Here is a 16,427-nt window from a genome sequence, read left to right as displayed (position 1 = left end):
GACAAGCTGAATACTACGTGCTTAATCTCAGTATCCGCCCTGATGTTTGACACTTTCACTCGCTGATTAAAGTCATCATGGCTCACTGTGAATACTAAAATTCTACAATGTCATCTGAAATAACTGGCTAATAATTAAATGAATAATTACAAGTATAATTATTCAGAAGCCTAACTGTAGACTGGCATAGTCACATGTTTGTGTTTATCAGCATTTTTCAACAGCTTCAAATGCATATTATCCATTCAGAATTAAGGGTCAGAACTGCCAGTTTTAGAATTTACATTTAATACACATTTAATACTTTCACAGATATTAATATATAAATATTATTTATAGACTTACAATCATTCATTTGTCTGTAAATATTGACTTGTATGCCTTGAAAATGGTGGAATACAATTTGTGCCCACTTATATTTCACTCTCATAGGGAGATCCAGGTGGTTTAACTAACGTAATTATCCCTCAAAAAGGAGAAAAAGGCTTTTCAGGACATCCAGGTTCACCAGTAAGCAATTTGTTTGTGTTCTGATTGAAAATGTGCATTTACTTTTTGCATCTTTATGCTCAAAGGTACAGTTCACACATACAGTTTGATATTTTTTATTTTATTTTATTTTTCTCCACAAAATGGGATATTAGAAAACTTTTTGAGAATGACTGCTTCAGTCACCTTTCACTTTCATTGTTTAGAAAAAAAAGAAGAAAGAAAATGCAATAAATGTGAATGGTGACTTTGTGCATGAATTCTGCCTTTTGTGTTCTAAGGAAGATTAAAAGTCATAAAGGGTTGGAACAAGGTTTGAGCTGGTAAATAATGACATCATTTCCATTTTTGTGTGAACTATCCCTGTAAGGTTATACTGTATGAGTTTTTCCCATTGTTTCAAAACATTTTTCTAATTTATTTTCTTTTTTAGGGACAACCAGGAAATCCGGGACTACCAGGGCCAATTGGCCCACCTGGACCAGTAGGACATCTTGTGAGTCTAAAAATCTGTAAAAATAATAATAATAATAATAATATAAAATAATAAAATGAACCAGCAAGTGAACTCTGTATTGGTAGTCAATGCAGTCTTGAACAACTCATTGTCTAATGATGATATCCATAATTCAGCAACATCTTCTTTGTCATTTTAATCCTGAATCGTACACCATGCTGTTTTTTTTTAAGGGAAGACCTGGTGATCCTGGCCAAAAGGGAGAGCCGGTAACCATGCCACTTACTGTATACACATGCTTAGATGAAAAGTTTTGCACTTATGGCAATGCTTGTTTGTGGAATTTCTGAAATGACCAGATGTCTTGTTGACTTGTAGGGTGACAAGCTGACATTTATTGGGGAGAAAGGACAAAAGGTGAGTCTGCCTTGCTGAAAAGAGCGTCTTAGACCAGCATGGAAATGGTTATGCTGATCCATGTTGCTTTACCCTAGTTAGTGCAGTGTTGGTCCTTGTCTATCCGGTAACCCAATAACAGCATTGCCTTTCTAATGAAGCTGGTTTAACAAGGGATCCTTGCTCCTCAAATTAGTTATGAAGCCTTGTTAGGACACCACCAGTATCCAAAACACAACATATACTGGGTGACCAGCAATGATAGTCTTTTCAACAGGGTGGGGAAGTCTTTGACACATATTGGCTCATAATGTATCTGCCATGCATTAGAAATGACACTGGCAGCATATGTTCAAACAACATAGCAAACACAATGTAATAGACTTTATCTGCCTGAGAAGGAGTATTTATCTTCTCCTTACAATTAAAACATAACTGAAAACTGATTATATAAGACTCCATATGTCCACATCTTTCATGGTTTCGAGTCACTGAGGATCTTATTCATTACCTGTTTCTCATTTTAGGGACAAAAAGGTTTTTTAGGTCCTCCCGGTCCACCTGGAAGACCAGAGGAGTTTGAAAGCCTTGGTCCAAAAATCTATGTTCCTGGACCAACGGTATGATGTTATCAAATTCCAATGATTCATAATTTATTAATTTGTTGTCCTCTGCTTTATATAGAGTGCCCCAAAAAATGTATTTGGAAACTTTAAGTCTAGCACACACTACACAAATCAAGCTTGTCTCCTTTGATGTTTTTAGTTGTCGACAAGACTTCATCTTGTTTGTTAACACATTATTACAAATAAACTCTACCGTTCCTATGTACATGACTTTATGAATACATTTTGGGATCAATATGGGATGAATGGTTGTGTAGTTGATACACCCAGGGCCCTATTTTAAGAGTGCTAAGAGCAGGGCTATGGCATATGTCATAAGCGCAAAGTCAACAGGCCTTGAAGTTTTGGTATTTTCATTCAAACATGCACATGGGTTTGGTGAACTTGCACACAATGCTCTAATAGTGTTGAGTGCAATTTAATTTGGAGTTTCTTCTCTGGTTATTGCAGCATCTGCATCCTATTATATAGTTATATAGTCTATTCTCTTAAGAACCAGCAATATAATCAAAGACTGCCTTTCATAAGAAGTTGTTAGTGTAAATGGACTGCATGCATTGGACTTGCAATATTTTGTGCATTAACTGCATCTTAGTTAAATGACATGCTCCTTCTATATACATGGAAAATGTAGCTCAGTGTATAGATGTAAGCTCCGTTAAATTTTCATCAACTGAGAAATCATGGCTAGTATTAACAGTGATTGTATTAGAACTCACTTCACTTCTACCATTCTACCGTTTTGATTTTGAAAAATGTAACTGATTGAAACACCAAAAAAAAAAAAAAAATTATATGTATATATATATATATATATATATATATATATATATATATATATATATATATATATATATATATACACACACACACACACACTTTTAAATTACACTTCAAACAAAACAAAAAAATTATCAGAATAACCAAGCAGTCAAAAAATAACACCATATTTTACTCTCTCCCACTTCTTCCACCATTGCAGTGATTTAAACATTACTCTACAACAACAGGTGGAAAAATAACAAAACAAATTAGATCATAAATACAATTGTAAATATAAGAATGATAATAATAATAATTGGAAAATAAACCATGACCTATAGATAATTTAAAATATGCCTTGGATGTTTTCCAGGGTGAGAGAGGCTCAAAAGGAGAGAAAGGAGACAAAGTAAGTTGTATCACTTATAATTTACAAGTACTGTAAAAGCAATTGGGTTGAAAATAATATTTTTTCTGTATTGATGCATACATCTGAGCTGTAAAGCAATCATTTGAATTAATATATTTTTTTGTACTCATCTAAAAGTTTGAAAAATTACTTTTGCATTTCCCTTCTGCACAAAGAGTGTCTGTGTACCACATCAACATGGAATCAAAGGTGAACCAGGACCACTTGGACCACAGGTAAATTATATTTTTTAAGTGTACACAACCAAATCTTTACATTAATTATAAACCCCTCATTAAAATTTTCTCATATAAATCCTGGTTTTGAATAAGTACGATTAAGTTAAGTTGACATACTAGCTCACAGAACTGTGCTTTGTGGTTTGTGAAAAATGAGCTTCATTTTATGTTTTCAAGGGGAAACCAGGAAAAGATGGACAGATTGGAGAAAAGGTAGAGTATGATGATCTTGGGTAATAATCAATGCCTAGTTGATAGTTCTTATTGCACTCTTATTTCAAATACTTCTATCTCATTGAATGAGATTCTTTTTGAAACGTGTTTGTTTATGATAGGGGGAAAGGGGCTTCCCTGGTAGTCCTGGGTTTGAAGGCTTGAAGGTTAGTAATCATGTCTTGGAGAAGCATCATGTAACTCGAAATTTTAAGATAATATGCACCATTATTGTTATATCTCTTAATTTAAATTATGACTTCTGTTCATTTTAGGGTGACAAAGGAGAAAGAGGACCTCCAGCATATGTAAGTGGCCATTTAATTCCATAATTAAGCATGGGTATGAGAGACCGAACTACACTGCAAGCCAGTGTGTGTTCATATATATTATTAATACACAATTGCTATATATTATATTAATAATAATAATAATAGTATATATATATATATATATATATATATATATATATATATATATATATATATATATATATATATATATATATATATATATATTTCACAGTAAAATTATCTAAACTTAAATAATTTTTAGTGAGGTAAACGTTTTAAACAATATAAATAAAACCATTTGCCAGTGAGGTAAGAAAAATAAGGGAGATTGGCAGATATTTTTTTCTCTTGTTTTAAGCATAAAGTTTACTAAATTTAGTCAGATTTGTCTGAAAACAAGACTTAATATCTTCTGCCATTTTGATGTCAAGTAAATATACTGTATCTTGATTTAAAAATATTTAAATACATTTCACAAAATACTAATCAAGAAAATTATTATTTATTTATTTATCTGTGCAGTGTAATGTATGTAATTTTCCTTCTCCAATAAATGTGTCTTGTTTTTAGTATGTTTAGTTAATTTGACTTCAAATCAAGACATAAACTAAGTCAATTATACATTTTTTGCAATGTATTTTATGGGTGCTGTGCAGTCATAACTATATTGTGTGTTTTAGCACAGGTGGCCTTTATATTGACCAATCAGCAACCAGCACCAGAATCCGTTTTATAAAAACTCTGCACTGAAACTGTAAATTGTGTCACTAACAATAATCATCTTAAAGGTCAATCTTCTTCCGGGGGTTCCTGGTCCTCCTGGCCTTCCTGGAGCACAAGGAGAGAGAGGTGACCTGACAAAAAACAAAATACATAAAAAAATTGAAAAAGTGCCTTGAAATATGATGTCACCCTATAAAGTTTTATAATCTGTGTTTCCACCTATTTTCTTTATTCATCAGGTTACCCTGGGGAGCGTGGTGATTCTGGTCCTCCAGGTAAGAGAAGCACACTTTAGTACTATTCAGAAAGGATTAACCTTCTAAAAGATATATGAGTTACAGTTCCTAACAAAGGATGTCTGATTTCATATTCTGATTCGGACAGGATTGGGATCTCTGTAGTTATTACAGAGGTGGGGATGGTCTACTTTCACTTATCCCAGCTTGACGCAGAGGCAACTATAAACAAGCAATTCATAGGTTGATTTTGTCGAAAACTGTAAAACTTTGTGTCACTGTGGCAAATCAGCATGTCGCTGAGGATGCCATATGCCCCAGGAGCCTCTGAAAGTACTTCAGTGGGACTGACGTTTCCTGCCTGGATAAGTACAGGCAGTTCAGCACCGACTGCACGCGCTCGGCTGTGAGGCACGCTATCATTAACACAGAGTCTAACTCTGTGGCGAGAAAAGAGATGCTCTGAACCGGGGAGAGCTTGCTCTTTTACCAGTTGACCCGATAAACCTCGGCCGCCCCACCGTCAAGGGTAGTGAGACTGGACGAGCTGAAGGATTGGGTTCGGGCAGTGAAAGGTGCCTTCCTCGATCACATCAGCTCATCGTGCACCTCATTGTGAAGAAGGGGACTGGAGTGGGGTGTAGAAACTAGTCGTCAATATTAGTAGTACTCAGCTTGCTGATATACAACCACTCAGCTCCGAAGAAGAAATCTGAATGAATCTCCATTCCAGCTCCCTTTTATACCCGTATGTCGGGGGGAGTGTTATGTAAATTCTACTCGCCATTTCTCATAGGCCTTTTCACAAATATCTGAAGGTGTCTGGTGCTCTCAAGATCGACCCCATGTTTCACTACATCGACACAACGTTGAATGAGTGACAGAAGGTGAAAGCTAGTTGTAAAGAAATTACACTTCAGCTTTAATTTTCTATTTTCATTGGGTGGGATGCTAGCAACTATAGTTCTTTTTTCAGGAAAGTTGCCAAAAGATCTTTAAATCCATAATAGTGGTAAACCAGGCAGCACAATGAGAAATGTTGCTTTAGTTACAGGAAAAGCGATGAAAAAAATGTCCAACATGCAATCACAGAAATTCCTATCCGGACATGATTCTTGAGTTAGGGTAGAAAAATGGTAGTTGTTTGGTTCAGATGAGATTAAAAAATAAATAAATACATACGGTATGTTGAACAAATGTATCTAACCTCCAGTTTTCTTTTTAGGTACCCATAGAATTAGGACTGTACATTATGGTTGAAACTAATGTTCCTTTCTTTTACCTTCATGGTTGGTTGCAGGAAGAAACGTTCAGGGCCCTCCTGGAACTCCTGGCTTACCTGGGGAGATTGGCCAAAAGGGAGACAAAGGATTTGATGGAATGTCTCTTAGAGGACATGATGGAGCTGATGGACCACCCGGACCACCCGGGCCTCCAGGAGAGATCAGTAAGATCATCTCAGAAAGAAGTAAAAATGTTTGTCTTGCTGTAGTATTACACATCATTCTGCAACCTCATGGAACGAGTGGAGTGAACATGATTGAGTGGTATGAATGCCTCTTTCTAGCTTTAGGTAAGGGATAATGTACAGTCAGTCGAGACAGGGTGATCTTTTATCGTTTTGTAGGATAATACAATAATGACCATTTTGCAAAATAGCCCAGCAGACTGTACACTAAACCTCTTAAGGCCAAAGTATACTATGGTTGAAAATGTTCTGGATCGCTCCATGCAAGGTATTCGTCATCATCATCAGCACAGTCTGGGCAGACTGTCTGAAAGTGACCCAGATTTTCTCAACATTGATAGTTGTAGAGCGCATGCACTGACGTTCTAATTGGCTCGGTCAAAAGAGTATACTTTATACTCTTATAATCGTACTTTATACGATTCAATCTGGAAAGCGGAAAGACAAGGCCTTTCATCAACTGCTATATGGACTTGAAATATTGATTTGAGTTGAATTCATTTTTTATGTGAGAAAAAAGAGATAATGTAGCAAAAAGAGAGCAAAAAGAGAGCAAAAAGAGAGCCCAGAACAGTGTAGGAGATTGGTTGCCTGGGACAACAGTCAATTGTACAGTGTAGAAGTCATTTTACGCGATGAGCGATCAATTGACCAAACAGAATCACGTATTCCAGAGAGCCATGTAATAAGAATAAAAATGGCTGGTTATTGGTATTTTTATCTTTAATTTTAGATGATGACTGCAATATTGCAAAAGGACCTCCAGGCACCCCTGGACCTCCAGGGTTGCAAGGAGAGGTGGGACAGAAAGGTGAGGCAGTCATCCATCCATCCATCCATCCATCCATCCATCCATCCATCCATCCATCCATCCATCCATCCATCCATCTATCTATCTATCTATCTATCTATCTATCTATCTATCTATCTATCTATCTATCTATCTATCTATCTATCTATCTATCTATCTATCTGTCTGTCTGTCTGTCTGTCTGTCTGTCTGTCTGTCTGTCTGTCTGTCTGTCTGTCCATTCATCAATTCATCAATGTATTGAATGTTGGTTTAGTATCCTCAAAATTAGTTCTTAGTTTTCTGTTCTTTCAGGTGATCAAGGCAACACATGCACAGAGTGCACTGCTTTTGGGTCCCCAGGTTTGCCTGGTCCCCAGGGGCCAAAGGGTCAACAAGGTGAGCAGCAATAAGCAAAGATTTGTTTAGGTTAAGTTGATCCAGAGTCTCTCTCACTACTGACTTTATAATCATTCACACTGTTTTGATATGTTTGGTTCTTTCTGAGGTGATGCATAATGCTTGATGCTTTTTTATAGGTTTTCCTGGAGCAGCCGGGAGTAAAGGAGACAAGGGTGTGGCAGGACTTACTGGGCCTGCTGGAAATCCTGTATGTATATATTCCATCCAAATCAAACAAAATGTAATTATGATTCTGCTAATGGTGTCACCATCAACATCATTACACATCTTGCACAGCCAGACCTTTGACTTACTGTAAACGTCTAGGATCTATTACAGCTTATTTTGGCCAAGAAGCACCCACTTAGTCAGGACAAAGCCTCTAACTGACATGTCAAGTGATTAATCACAGTCACTTTTGTCATTGCAACCTGTTTAGGTGTGGGATTATCTGAGACATATCATACCATAATAAAAGGCCAACATGTGGAAAGAAATAATTTGTACAATAGCACGGCAGTCTCCATGAGTAATTCCACAGAAAACACAATGGAAAATGTTTAGAGAGTGCAATTACCTAACACAAAAACTCATCACAGAGTATTTTACAGACATAATGCTTGTGGATGTCCGCTTTACTTTCTGCTACATGGCTCAAATGAAACTCTGAATATCTTTAAATTATTTATTGTCTCTAACCTGGCAAACTTGGACAAATCTGGTGATTATGTTATCCTCAAAAGAGATCACTGTGTCAATGCAGAACCCTGTGAACACAACGTTGTTTCCAGGCAGACTAATGAAAAGTCCATTCCATCAAACCAGCCAATCTGAGTAGTTCAAGAAAGTGTTATCCAATTTTGTGTGCTATGTGCATCAGATGGATGGAGACAGACAGTGAAAGTCTAATGCATTTCTCCACTTTATCAATGATGTTTTCTAAACTAATGTATTTCCACTAATCAATCAATCATCATGGGAAACACCCCTATACATTTTTTGTTGCAGGTGCACCAATGTTAGCACACTGTTGCTCACATTATGTTTTCTCAATAAGCTCACATCATGTTTTTGTCTTTTGGTAAGCTTATTAAATTGATTTGGGAGCAACAGTTTGGTGTGTGTTTTAACTAATCAATCAATCAATACCTCACTCAGTACTAGCATCTTATCATTCTTACATTTCCTTGGTCTTTAGGGTCAGGGTGGCTCTCCAGGTTTAATGGGTGCCCCTGGTGCTCATGGTGAACCTGGCGATATATTTGTGGCACCAGGGCTGAAAGGTGACAAGGGGTTACCAGGTACTATTGGAAGCAGAGGATTTCCAGGTATTGATGGACTCCCAGGAGTAGATGGTATACCAGGTCAACCTGGACCCAAAGGAGAGCCTGTGAGTACAAGTCAACAAAATTAAAAAAAAATTGTTTAGTTTTGTTTAGAGCTGTCAAAATTAACGCGTTATCACATGCAATTAATTAAAAAAGTTTAACACATTAATTTTATTTATGATAAATGGTAAATTATCTGCACTTATGTAACGCTTTTTCAACCTTAGCGGTTTTCAAAGCACTTTACACTGTGACTCATTCACCCATTCACACACACACTCCAATGATGGTGCTATCCTGTCAGTGATAAAAAGATGGAGAAAGGAACTTTTAGTGCTATTTGATGTACAAAACAAGCCCAGAAGTTTTTTCAGCCTATGTAAGGCACATTTTAATTACCACAGAACCACACCAAATCTTAACTAATCGACAAAACGCAGAATGAGACGTGTTTGTCTGCAAGTGCTTTTCATTGTGAGTTCAAAGCGGTGCTCGACGCTGGCGTTGATGCTCTGATGCGAATCATGAACGCAGCTTCATGGCTGCTGTAACAAAGCATATAGCCACAGTCTACCCACAGCATAATATTGTGGAGGGTGACAGTTTAAGGTATTTAATGTTCATTGCAAAGACTTTTGGAAACATTTAATGTTACTTTACTTGGTGATATTTTAGTTTATTGTCTTTATAATGTGGATGGCTTTGTTTAGAAATTGTTTATAAAGCATTATAAAACGTCTCGGGTTACTTAACTTTAACCCTTGTTCCCTGAAAAAGCAGAATGAGATGCTGCGCTTCAATGCCGCACTGAGGACTTCTTAAAGAAGTAATAGCCATAAGAAAACCATCTTAGTGTCAGAAGCTTGTAAAACGCTGACTCTAGAGGTTCAAAAGGGGGTCTCAACCAGACCCTCAAGGACTATAGCTAAATCCTATAAAGGGATCCTGGTTCTAACGGGAGGCCTCAGTCGCATTGCCTCACAAACATAAGTGAGCAGGCAAAGGATGTTTCCCCAGTGGTGCCCCGCCAATCAGGCGTGGCAAGCTGACAGAGTGGCCACATAAAACCTGAGAGTGGCGGGGCGTGTGCCTGCTGATAATTTCTCCTGCAGGAATTACAGAACTGAAGCAATCTGGCAGTTAACTGGATCTGCATTACGTGCAGTGCAACTCCTTTCAAAGACACCACATTTATTGGCATAACTTTTCCTAGTGAAAGGAGCCCTAGCATTGAGAATGGTCTCAATAACTTCAGGTGAAAGCCCAGTGTCCCTCAGTTGGTACCCTTCAGGGGCCAAACATGAACATGGTCCCGTATTAGGCTAATTATGCCTCTGTGAGGGATAAAGGTCAACTGCAGGGGATCGTGCGGGAGAGAGAGATCATTTACGGAGGCATAATTAGCCTAATACGGGACCGGGTGTGTAGGATCATGACCCGGCCCCGCCCTCCGCCCTGCCACACATACCCTGTTCGGCCAACGTGGCGCTATCAGTAAGAGGCAAGACCATTGCTGGCGAACTCTGGCGAAAACTCCCAGAAGCAGAGAAACCAGAGAAAATGCATACATTTTGGGCCAGGTATGTGCCATCGTGTCCAGACCCAGGGGGGCTAGGTGACTCAGGGAGAAGTAGAGGGGACATTGTGCTGTCTGTTGGGAGGTGAAGAGATTTTACTTCTGCCTTGTAAAAATCTTAACCAGATTTGTCTCACTACCTCGGGGTGGAGTTTACACTCCCCCATCGGTATTTTCTGTCTGTACAGTAAATCCGCTCCCACATTCAGGCATCCAGGTATATAAACTGCTCTGATTGACAGGAGCTTGCCCTGGGTCCAAAGGAGAATCTGCTGTGCCAGTCTGTTTAGCTGGTGTGACCGTAGACCTCCTTGATGCTTTATGTAAGAGACTGCTGCTGTTTTGTCCACCCGCACCAGGACATGGCAGCCTCTCAAATGCTAGAGGAAGTATTTCAGGGCCAGAAATACAGCCATCAACTCGAGAGAGTTGATATGCCAATCGAGCTGATGACCCTCCCATTCCCTTTGAGCTGGATGATCACTTAAGACCGTTCCCCAGCCCAACAGGGAGGCGTCTGTCGTTAACAATCTGCGATGGCAAGAGTCACCTAGAGTGGGACCCAAGGTGAGGAACCAGGGTCTGAACCACATAGTGAGGGGCCTTAGAGGATGAAATCATCCTGTGGCATGGGGGGCGTAGTCGTGTGTCGGACTGCGGGAGAGAGAGAGCGGTAAGGCTTGTCTCCTGGTTTGTAATTATCTCTAACACCTGTGTCTTGTTGTAGTGATACGGAGAGAGACATTTAAAAGGGACACCAAGTGTCGAATGAGGGAGAGAGAGTGGATTCAGAAAGCTCCACATGCGGAGTGTGTTATTGTTTATGTATATTTACATTTCTACGGCGGTGACCGTCGTATGTTCAGCATAAAAATTAAACAGCTGATTTCAAACCTGCTTCGCTGTCTCCTGACTCCTCTATTGCTTAACGAACGTGTTCACAGTGGACAAGCCTTACCGCTCTCTCTCTCTCCCACAGACCGACACACGACCACGCCCCCCATGCCACACATCCCTTGTATGAAATCCCCTGGCTTTGAGCCACAACTGAAATGGTCTCATGTGCAGAAGACCCAAAGGAATACCGAGGACGCAGATGCCATGAGACCTAGTATTCATTGATACTGAAGAACAGTGCAACCTTGGCCTAGCCTGACTTTGCTCAGGGTGTTCTGAATGGTCTCGATTAGGGTGGGAGACAATTGTGCCAAATTTAAATTCCATACGATCCCCAGATACGTAGTTCTCTGAGTAGGAGAGAGAATGCTTTTCTTGTAGTTCTAGAGAAACCAGATGAGCTAAGACGAAATTCCTGTGCTGTAATGCCAGTTCTTGTGACTGTGATAGTATCAGCCAATCGTCTATATAATTCAGAATGCAGATACTCTGGAGTCACAGCGGAGCCAGTGCTGTATCCATGCACTTCATGAATGTGCAGGGTGATAAGTCTAGGCCAAATGGAAGAACTTGATTTGGAAAGCTTCGCTCTCGAAAGAAAACCTCAGGAACTTCCTGTGCTGTGGCTGAATTTCTATATGGAAATATGCATCCATGAGATCGTGACCAACCAATCGTGATGTTGGATTTGAGACACGATTGAGTGTCAGCATCTTGAACTTGAGTGCCTTGACTGAGTGACTTTCAAGCCTTGAAGGTCTAAAATGGGATGCTATCCCCCATCCTTCTTGAGAACCAGGAACTATCTGCTGTAGTAACCTGACTCTCTCTCTGGAAGGGGAACATGTTCTATGGCCCCTTTGACCATGAGATTTTGCAGTTCTTTCAACAGTAGATGCGCTTTTTCCGGTTTCACAGAAGTGGGAACCACGCTGTTGAAACGCAGAGGACGGCGAACAAATTTAATTCTGTAGCCTTTTTCTACTGTCCATAGGACTCACATAGAAACACCCGGCAGTAGCTTCCACGCTGCCAGGTTCTCTGAGATGGGTATCAATTTTGACACTTCCTGTTTAGGGAATGTCGAGTGTTCCGTGTCCTGGACTATGGCAGGAAGCAACGGACCACCCAACATTTAGCTGGAAACCGCTAACTCCCGAAACAACAGAGGTGACGGGAATGGAGAGGTTTCGTGTGGGTATCAGGAAGGTGCAGGTGAATGTTTCACATGACCCATCCCGAGGGGGGCTATCCCCACAAGGCTGGGCGCAAGACCACCCAACATTTAGCTGGAAACCGCTAACTCCCGAAACAACAGAGGTGACGGGAATGGAGAGGTTTCGTGTGGGTATCAGGAAGGTGCAGGTGAATGTTTCACATGACCCATCCCGAGGGGGGCTATCCCCACAAGGCTGGGCGCAAGACCATCAGGACTTTCTCTTTCTGGAGATAATGGTCCTGAGGTCTTGCTTTGGAGGCTGCTGAGGGTGACGAGCCAGTCATTACAAGGGGGAGCGCGATTCGCCACACTTTGTTTCTTAACCTCTCTTCTAGAAGGACCGGGGCGAGGCTGGGTGGCCGGCGGCCCCTCCCCCAGAGTGCGGCGAGGAAGGAATTTCCAGAAGGCTTCCTCATGACTCTTCACCTCCTGAAACCTGGTGATAACTGTGTTCATCGGATCACTGAACAGTCCAGAAGGTGAAATCGGGGCATAAAGAAGGAACACTTTGTCCTTATCTCTGATGCCCGAAAGGTTCAGCCATAAATGTCTCTCCGTGCTAACCAAAGCAGCCATTGACCGGCCAATGGTGCAACCCGTCTGTTTGGTCGCACGGAGAAAAAAATCCGTGGCTCCACGAAGCTCTGAAAAAGCCTCTTTGTTGATCGTTCTGCCTGCACTCAGGTCCTTCAACAGATCAGCCTTGTGCGCCTGTAACACTGCCATGATGTGTAGGGCAGCACCAGCCTGACCTGCTGTCTGATAAGTTTTCCCCACAAGCATAGAGGTGGTCCTTCTTTGTGGGGAGAGTAGGTTTTTTTAATGATGATGCCGAGCCAGGCGATAGATAACCTGCGAGTGTCTCTTCTACCTGCATGTCTCTTCTACCTGCTGCATCATCGAATACCCCTGTGCCTCAGCACCCACGATGGTCGAATATGGCATGCTCTTCCCCCAAACACAGCCATATGGCATAAACACGGAAACACACACCGTTTGCCTTGCTTATTGCTCATATTTAGGAAGAAAAAAGGTTTTCTGCACACTGCCTAACACATCTAACTCATATCCGTGGAAAGTAGAAAGTTTGTCAGGCTTGAGAAGCACAACAGAATGGTCTGAAGACAAAAGACCTGACGATGCCCCTGTGGCGCATCTACTTATAGCCCCTGGTACCTGCGCATTCTGATGATGTCACCAGCAGAGGCTATAAATTCCAGTCAATTTCATTGACGTGTTGCACACATATTCACAGCTGGTCACTCCTAAAAGTGTAAAAGTGTAGCTTTTGATAGGGAACATAATGTTTTCTTTTCTTTCGAAAGATGGAAATAAATACATTTTGACAAGAAAAGAAGTATATATAGTGTCAAATTTCAGCACTTTTAAAATCTGAGATTAATTGTCATTAACTACATAAAATATGCAATTAATTGCAATTAAAACATGTAAATCCCCTGACAGCACTAGTTTTGCTTTGCTTTGTTTTGATTAGTTTGTCTATTCTGTAATGTTTACTTTGCCATGTAATGTGATATTTTAAACACAAATATTTTTTCACGATTAGGCTAGAGAAGGTATTAAGGGGGACCGTGGCCAGGATGGTGATCCTGGTATAACTGGCCTGACAGGAGAGAGAGGTCCCCCAGGTCTTCCAGGGATAGGCCAGCCAGGTGAACCTGGAGAAAAAGGAAGTGTAGGGTTTCCTGGTGCACCGGGAAGGCCAGGATCACCAGGTCAGTTATTTAGAGTAAACTGTGTTTAATCACTGGGTATTAGTGTTCCGAATATATATAACCATAATTAAAAACATCTTTGTAGGACCTAAAGGTGAAGCTGGCAAAAGTTTACCTGGACCTCAGGGAGCACCAGGGCCTCGTGGAGAGACTGGCAGACCTGGTCTTCAAGGTAAATAGAAATGTTATGCTAACTAGGGCTGTGCCTATGCAATCATATGTCGATGTATTGCAATACTTATTCTTAAAATTTTTCTATCAATAATTTAGATCCCAGTATTGATATTTTAATTAATCTATTTGTGTATTCATGTCATATCCTACATTTCTGTAATAAAGACGCAGGCCATCTAAATAAATGCAAACTCTTGCATTTATGAAGCACTAGATATATTGAAATTGAACATGCACATTCACTGTATTTCTTTCGTGGACACGCTGGGTCTCTCTCACGAGTTCGGCACAGTGTTAATCGCAAACCAATTTTTATATTGTAATGTATAATGATATACTGAGTTGTGACATATGTATTATGACTTATAGTTGATGATATGCAGCCATAACTTGCTTTAAAATGGCATTACCTGTGAGGCAGAGCTGCTTATGGTGACATCTGTTTAAATTTGTCTCAGGTGATAGAGGTCTTACGGGTGAAAGTGGAGTTCCAGGATTCCCAGGAAACAAAGGTGACCCTGGACTGCCAGGAATTGGACTTCCTGGGCCCCCAGGGCCAAAAGGTAAAGTACAGGTACCACATGATAATTTATTTAAAATTTTTAAATGCTATTCCAGGGGGAAGTGTTTGAGAATTATACTTTTGCACAGGAGTTTGTTTTTCAACTACTGTCTGTTTTGGTCTGGTTTTCTTTTTACACTCTCACTAGCTTTTTTTTTCTTTTTCTTTTTGTTTACTAACAATGTCAGAAAAGAGGACATACATGCGTCACAGAAGAATACTGACTTTTTTATTTTTTCTGAAAGTCATAAAAATTCCACCACATCTAACAAAATTCATTGTGTACATAATATGCAATACATTATTTGATACATAATATAATGTAACCTATAGAATTCTGTTGTGGAATTTATGATGGTAGAAATTACATCTTGATATTTTTGTATAAAAATGGCAGACTCCTTTGTCTTGCTAAGGCTAATTTCATTATATGTATCCACACATGTATACACACAATTATATACAATTTGTACATGATTTGCATAATTTGACAACATTTCCACTTGATTGTTAATGACACACATTAAAAATATTTAGCTCTCAACTTTTACCTTTATTTGTCTTTGTTTACAGTTTAAGGTTTAAAGTCTGGGGCTGGAACAAGGGTAAAACATAAAAATCTGTACATAAAAGTCATCTGAAAAAGTAGCAACAATAAATGAAGGCCTGGTAAAAACAAATTAAGACAATGGAAATGTGTCCTTGGGACAATAGGTTTTAATGTGACCTTCATATACAAAAGACAAAAGTTTAAATCTCTTAACCCTGGGACATAAAATGCAATAAGTTTAAGAAACACCCATACATGGGTGTCAAATTATATTTTAAATCTCTAATCATCTTTCTCTCATCTCTTTCTTATCATTTCAAACATCTTGTCAATCTCTAGGGTACTCTGGGATTCCAGGTGCTGCTGGACTTCCAGGAGAGCCTGGTCGTCCTGGCAAGGATGGCTTCCCTGGTCGTGCAGGGACACCTGGGCAAAAAGTAAGATGGTGGATGTTATTTAGATTTCTCTATATATTATGCTTTTGTAGAAATGCCTGAGAAACTAGGAATATTTTTGATTGATGGGAACTGTATCACATACAGGGTGAAGCTGGTAGGGGTCTTCCAGGTCCTAAGGGCTCCATAGGCCAGCCAGGAGTGCCAGGATTTCCAGGGGAGAAAGGCAATATTGGAATGACAGGAGTTCCTGGAACTGATGGACATACAGGGCCACCAGGGCCTCAGGGAATTAAAGGTAAAGTTAGGCTATATTTTTGTAGGCCATTAGGCTGGAACAATAGGTAGAACTGTATCATGTATGACAACATACCTTGAAGAATCTGCCAGTGAGGTGCAGTCTACATAATGCCCAGATCAGACAAGAGGGTCTAGTGACACACTGTGTTGAAGGTGTCAGTTAATACTAGTTGAATGAGAACATATT

At 39.8% G+C, this 16,427-nt stretch overlaps 1 protein-coding gene across 1 annotated transcript in view; it reads left to right on the top strand.

The window, feature by feature from the left end:
* LOC127654867 (collagen alpha-1(IV) chain-like) overlaps positions 1-16,427 on the top strand; it is an 84,211-nt gene that overhangs the window by 44,640 nt on the left and 23,144 nt on the right. Inside the window, exons 9-30 of the mRNA XM_052142380.1 lie at positions 433-510; positions 923-985; positions 1,180-1,215; positions 1,325-1,363; positions 1,870-1,962; positions 3,104-3,139; positions 3,316-3,375; positions 3,556-3,591; positions 3,714-3,758; positions 3,867-3,899; positions 4,673-4,733; positions 4,847-4,882; positions 6,144-6,290; positions 7,045-7,122; positions 7,417-7,500; positions 7,641-7,711; positions 8,702-8,893; positions 14,091-14,259; positions 14,345-14,431; positions 14,892-14,996; positions 15,885-15,982; positions 16,088-16,238. Of these exons, the coding sequence (XP_051998340.1) occupies positions 433-510; positions 923-985; positions 1,180-1,215; positions 1,325-1,363; positions 1,870-1,962; positions 3,104-3,139; positions 3,316-3,375; positions 3,556-3,591; positions 3,714-3,758; positions 3,867-3,899; positions 4,673-4,733; positions 4,847-4,882; positions 6,144-6,290; positions 7,045-7,122; positions 7,417-7,500; positions 7,641-7,711; positions 8,702-8,893; positions 14,091-14,259; positions 14,345-14,431; positions 14,892-14,996; positions 15,885-15,982; positions 16,088-16,238 (1,798 nt within the window). The remainder of the gene's footprint in view (positions 1-432; positions 511-922; positions 986-1,179; positions 1,216-1,324; positions 1,364-1,869; positions 1,963-3,103; positions 3,140-3,315; positions 3,376-3,555; positions 3,592-3,713; positions 3,759-3,866; positions 3,900-4,672; positions 4,734-4,846; positions 4,883-6,143; positions 6,291-7,044; positions 7,123-7,416; positions 7,501-7,640; positions 7,712-8,701; positions 8,894-14,090; positions 14,260-14,344; positions 14,432-14,891; positions 14,997-15,884; positions 15,983-16,087; positions 16,239-16,427) is intronic.

This window comes from Xyrauchen texanus, chromosome 14 (assembly GCF_025860055.1).
Source record: "Xyrauchen texanus isolate HMW12.3.18 chromosome 14, RBS_HiC_50CHRs, whole genome shotgun sequence".
In the NCBI taxonomy this organism is placed as follows: domain Eukaryota; kingdom Metazoa; phylum Chordata; class Actinopteri; order Cypriniformes; family Catostomidae; genus Xyrauchen; species Xyrauchen texanus.
This window is presented reverse-complemented; position numbering and strand designations above follow the sequence as displayed.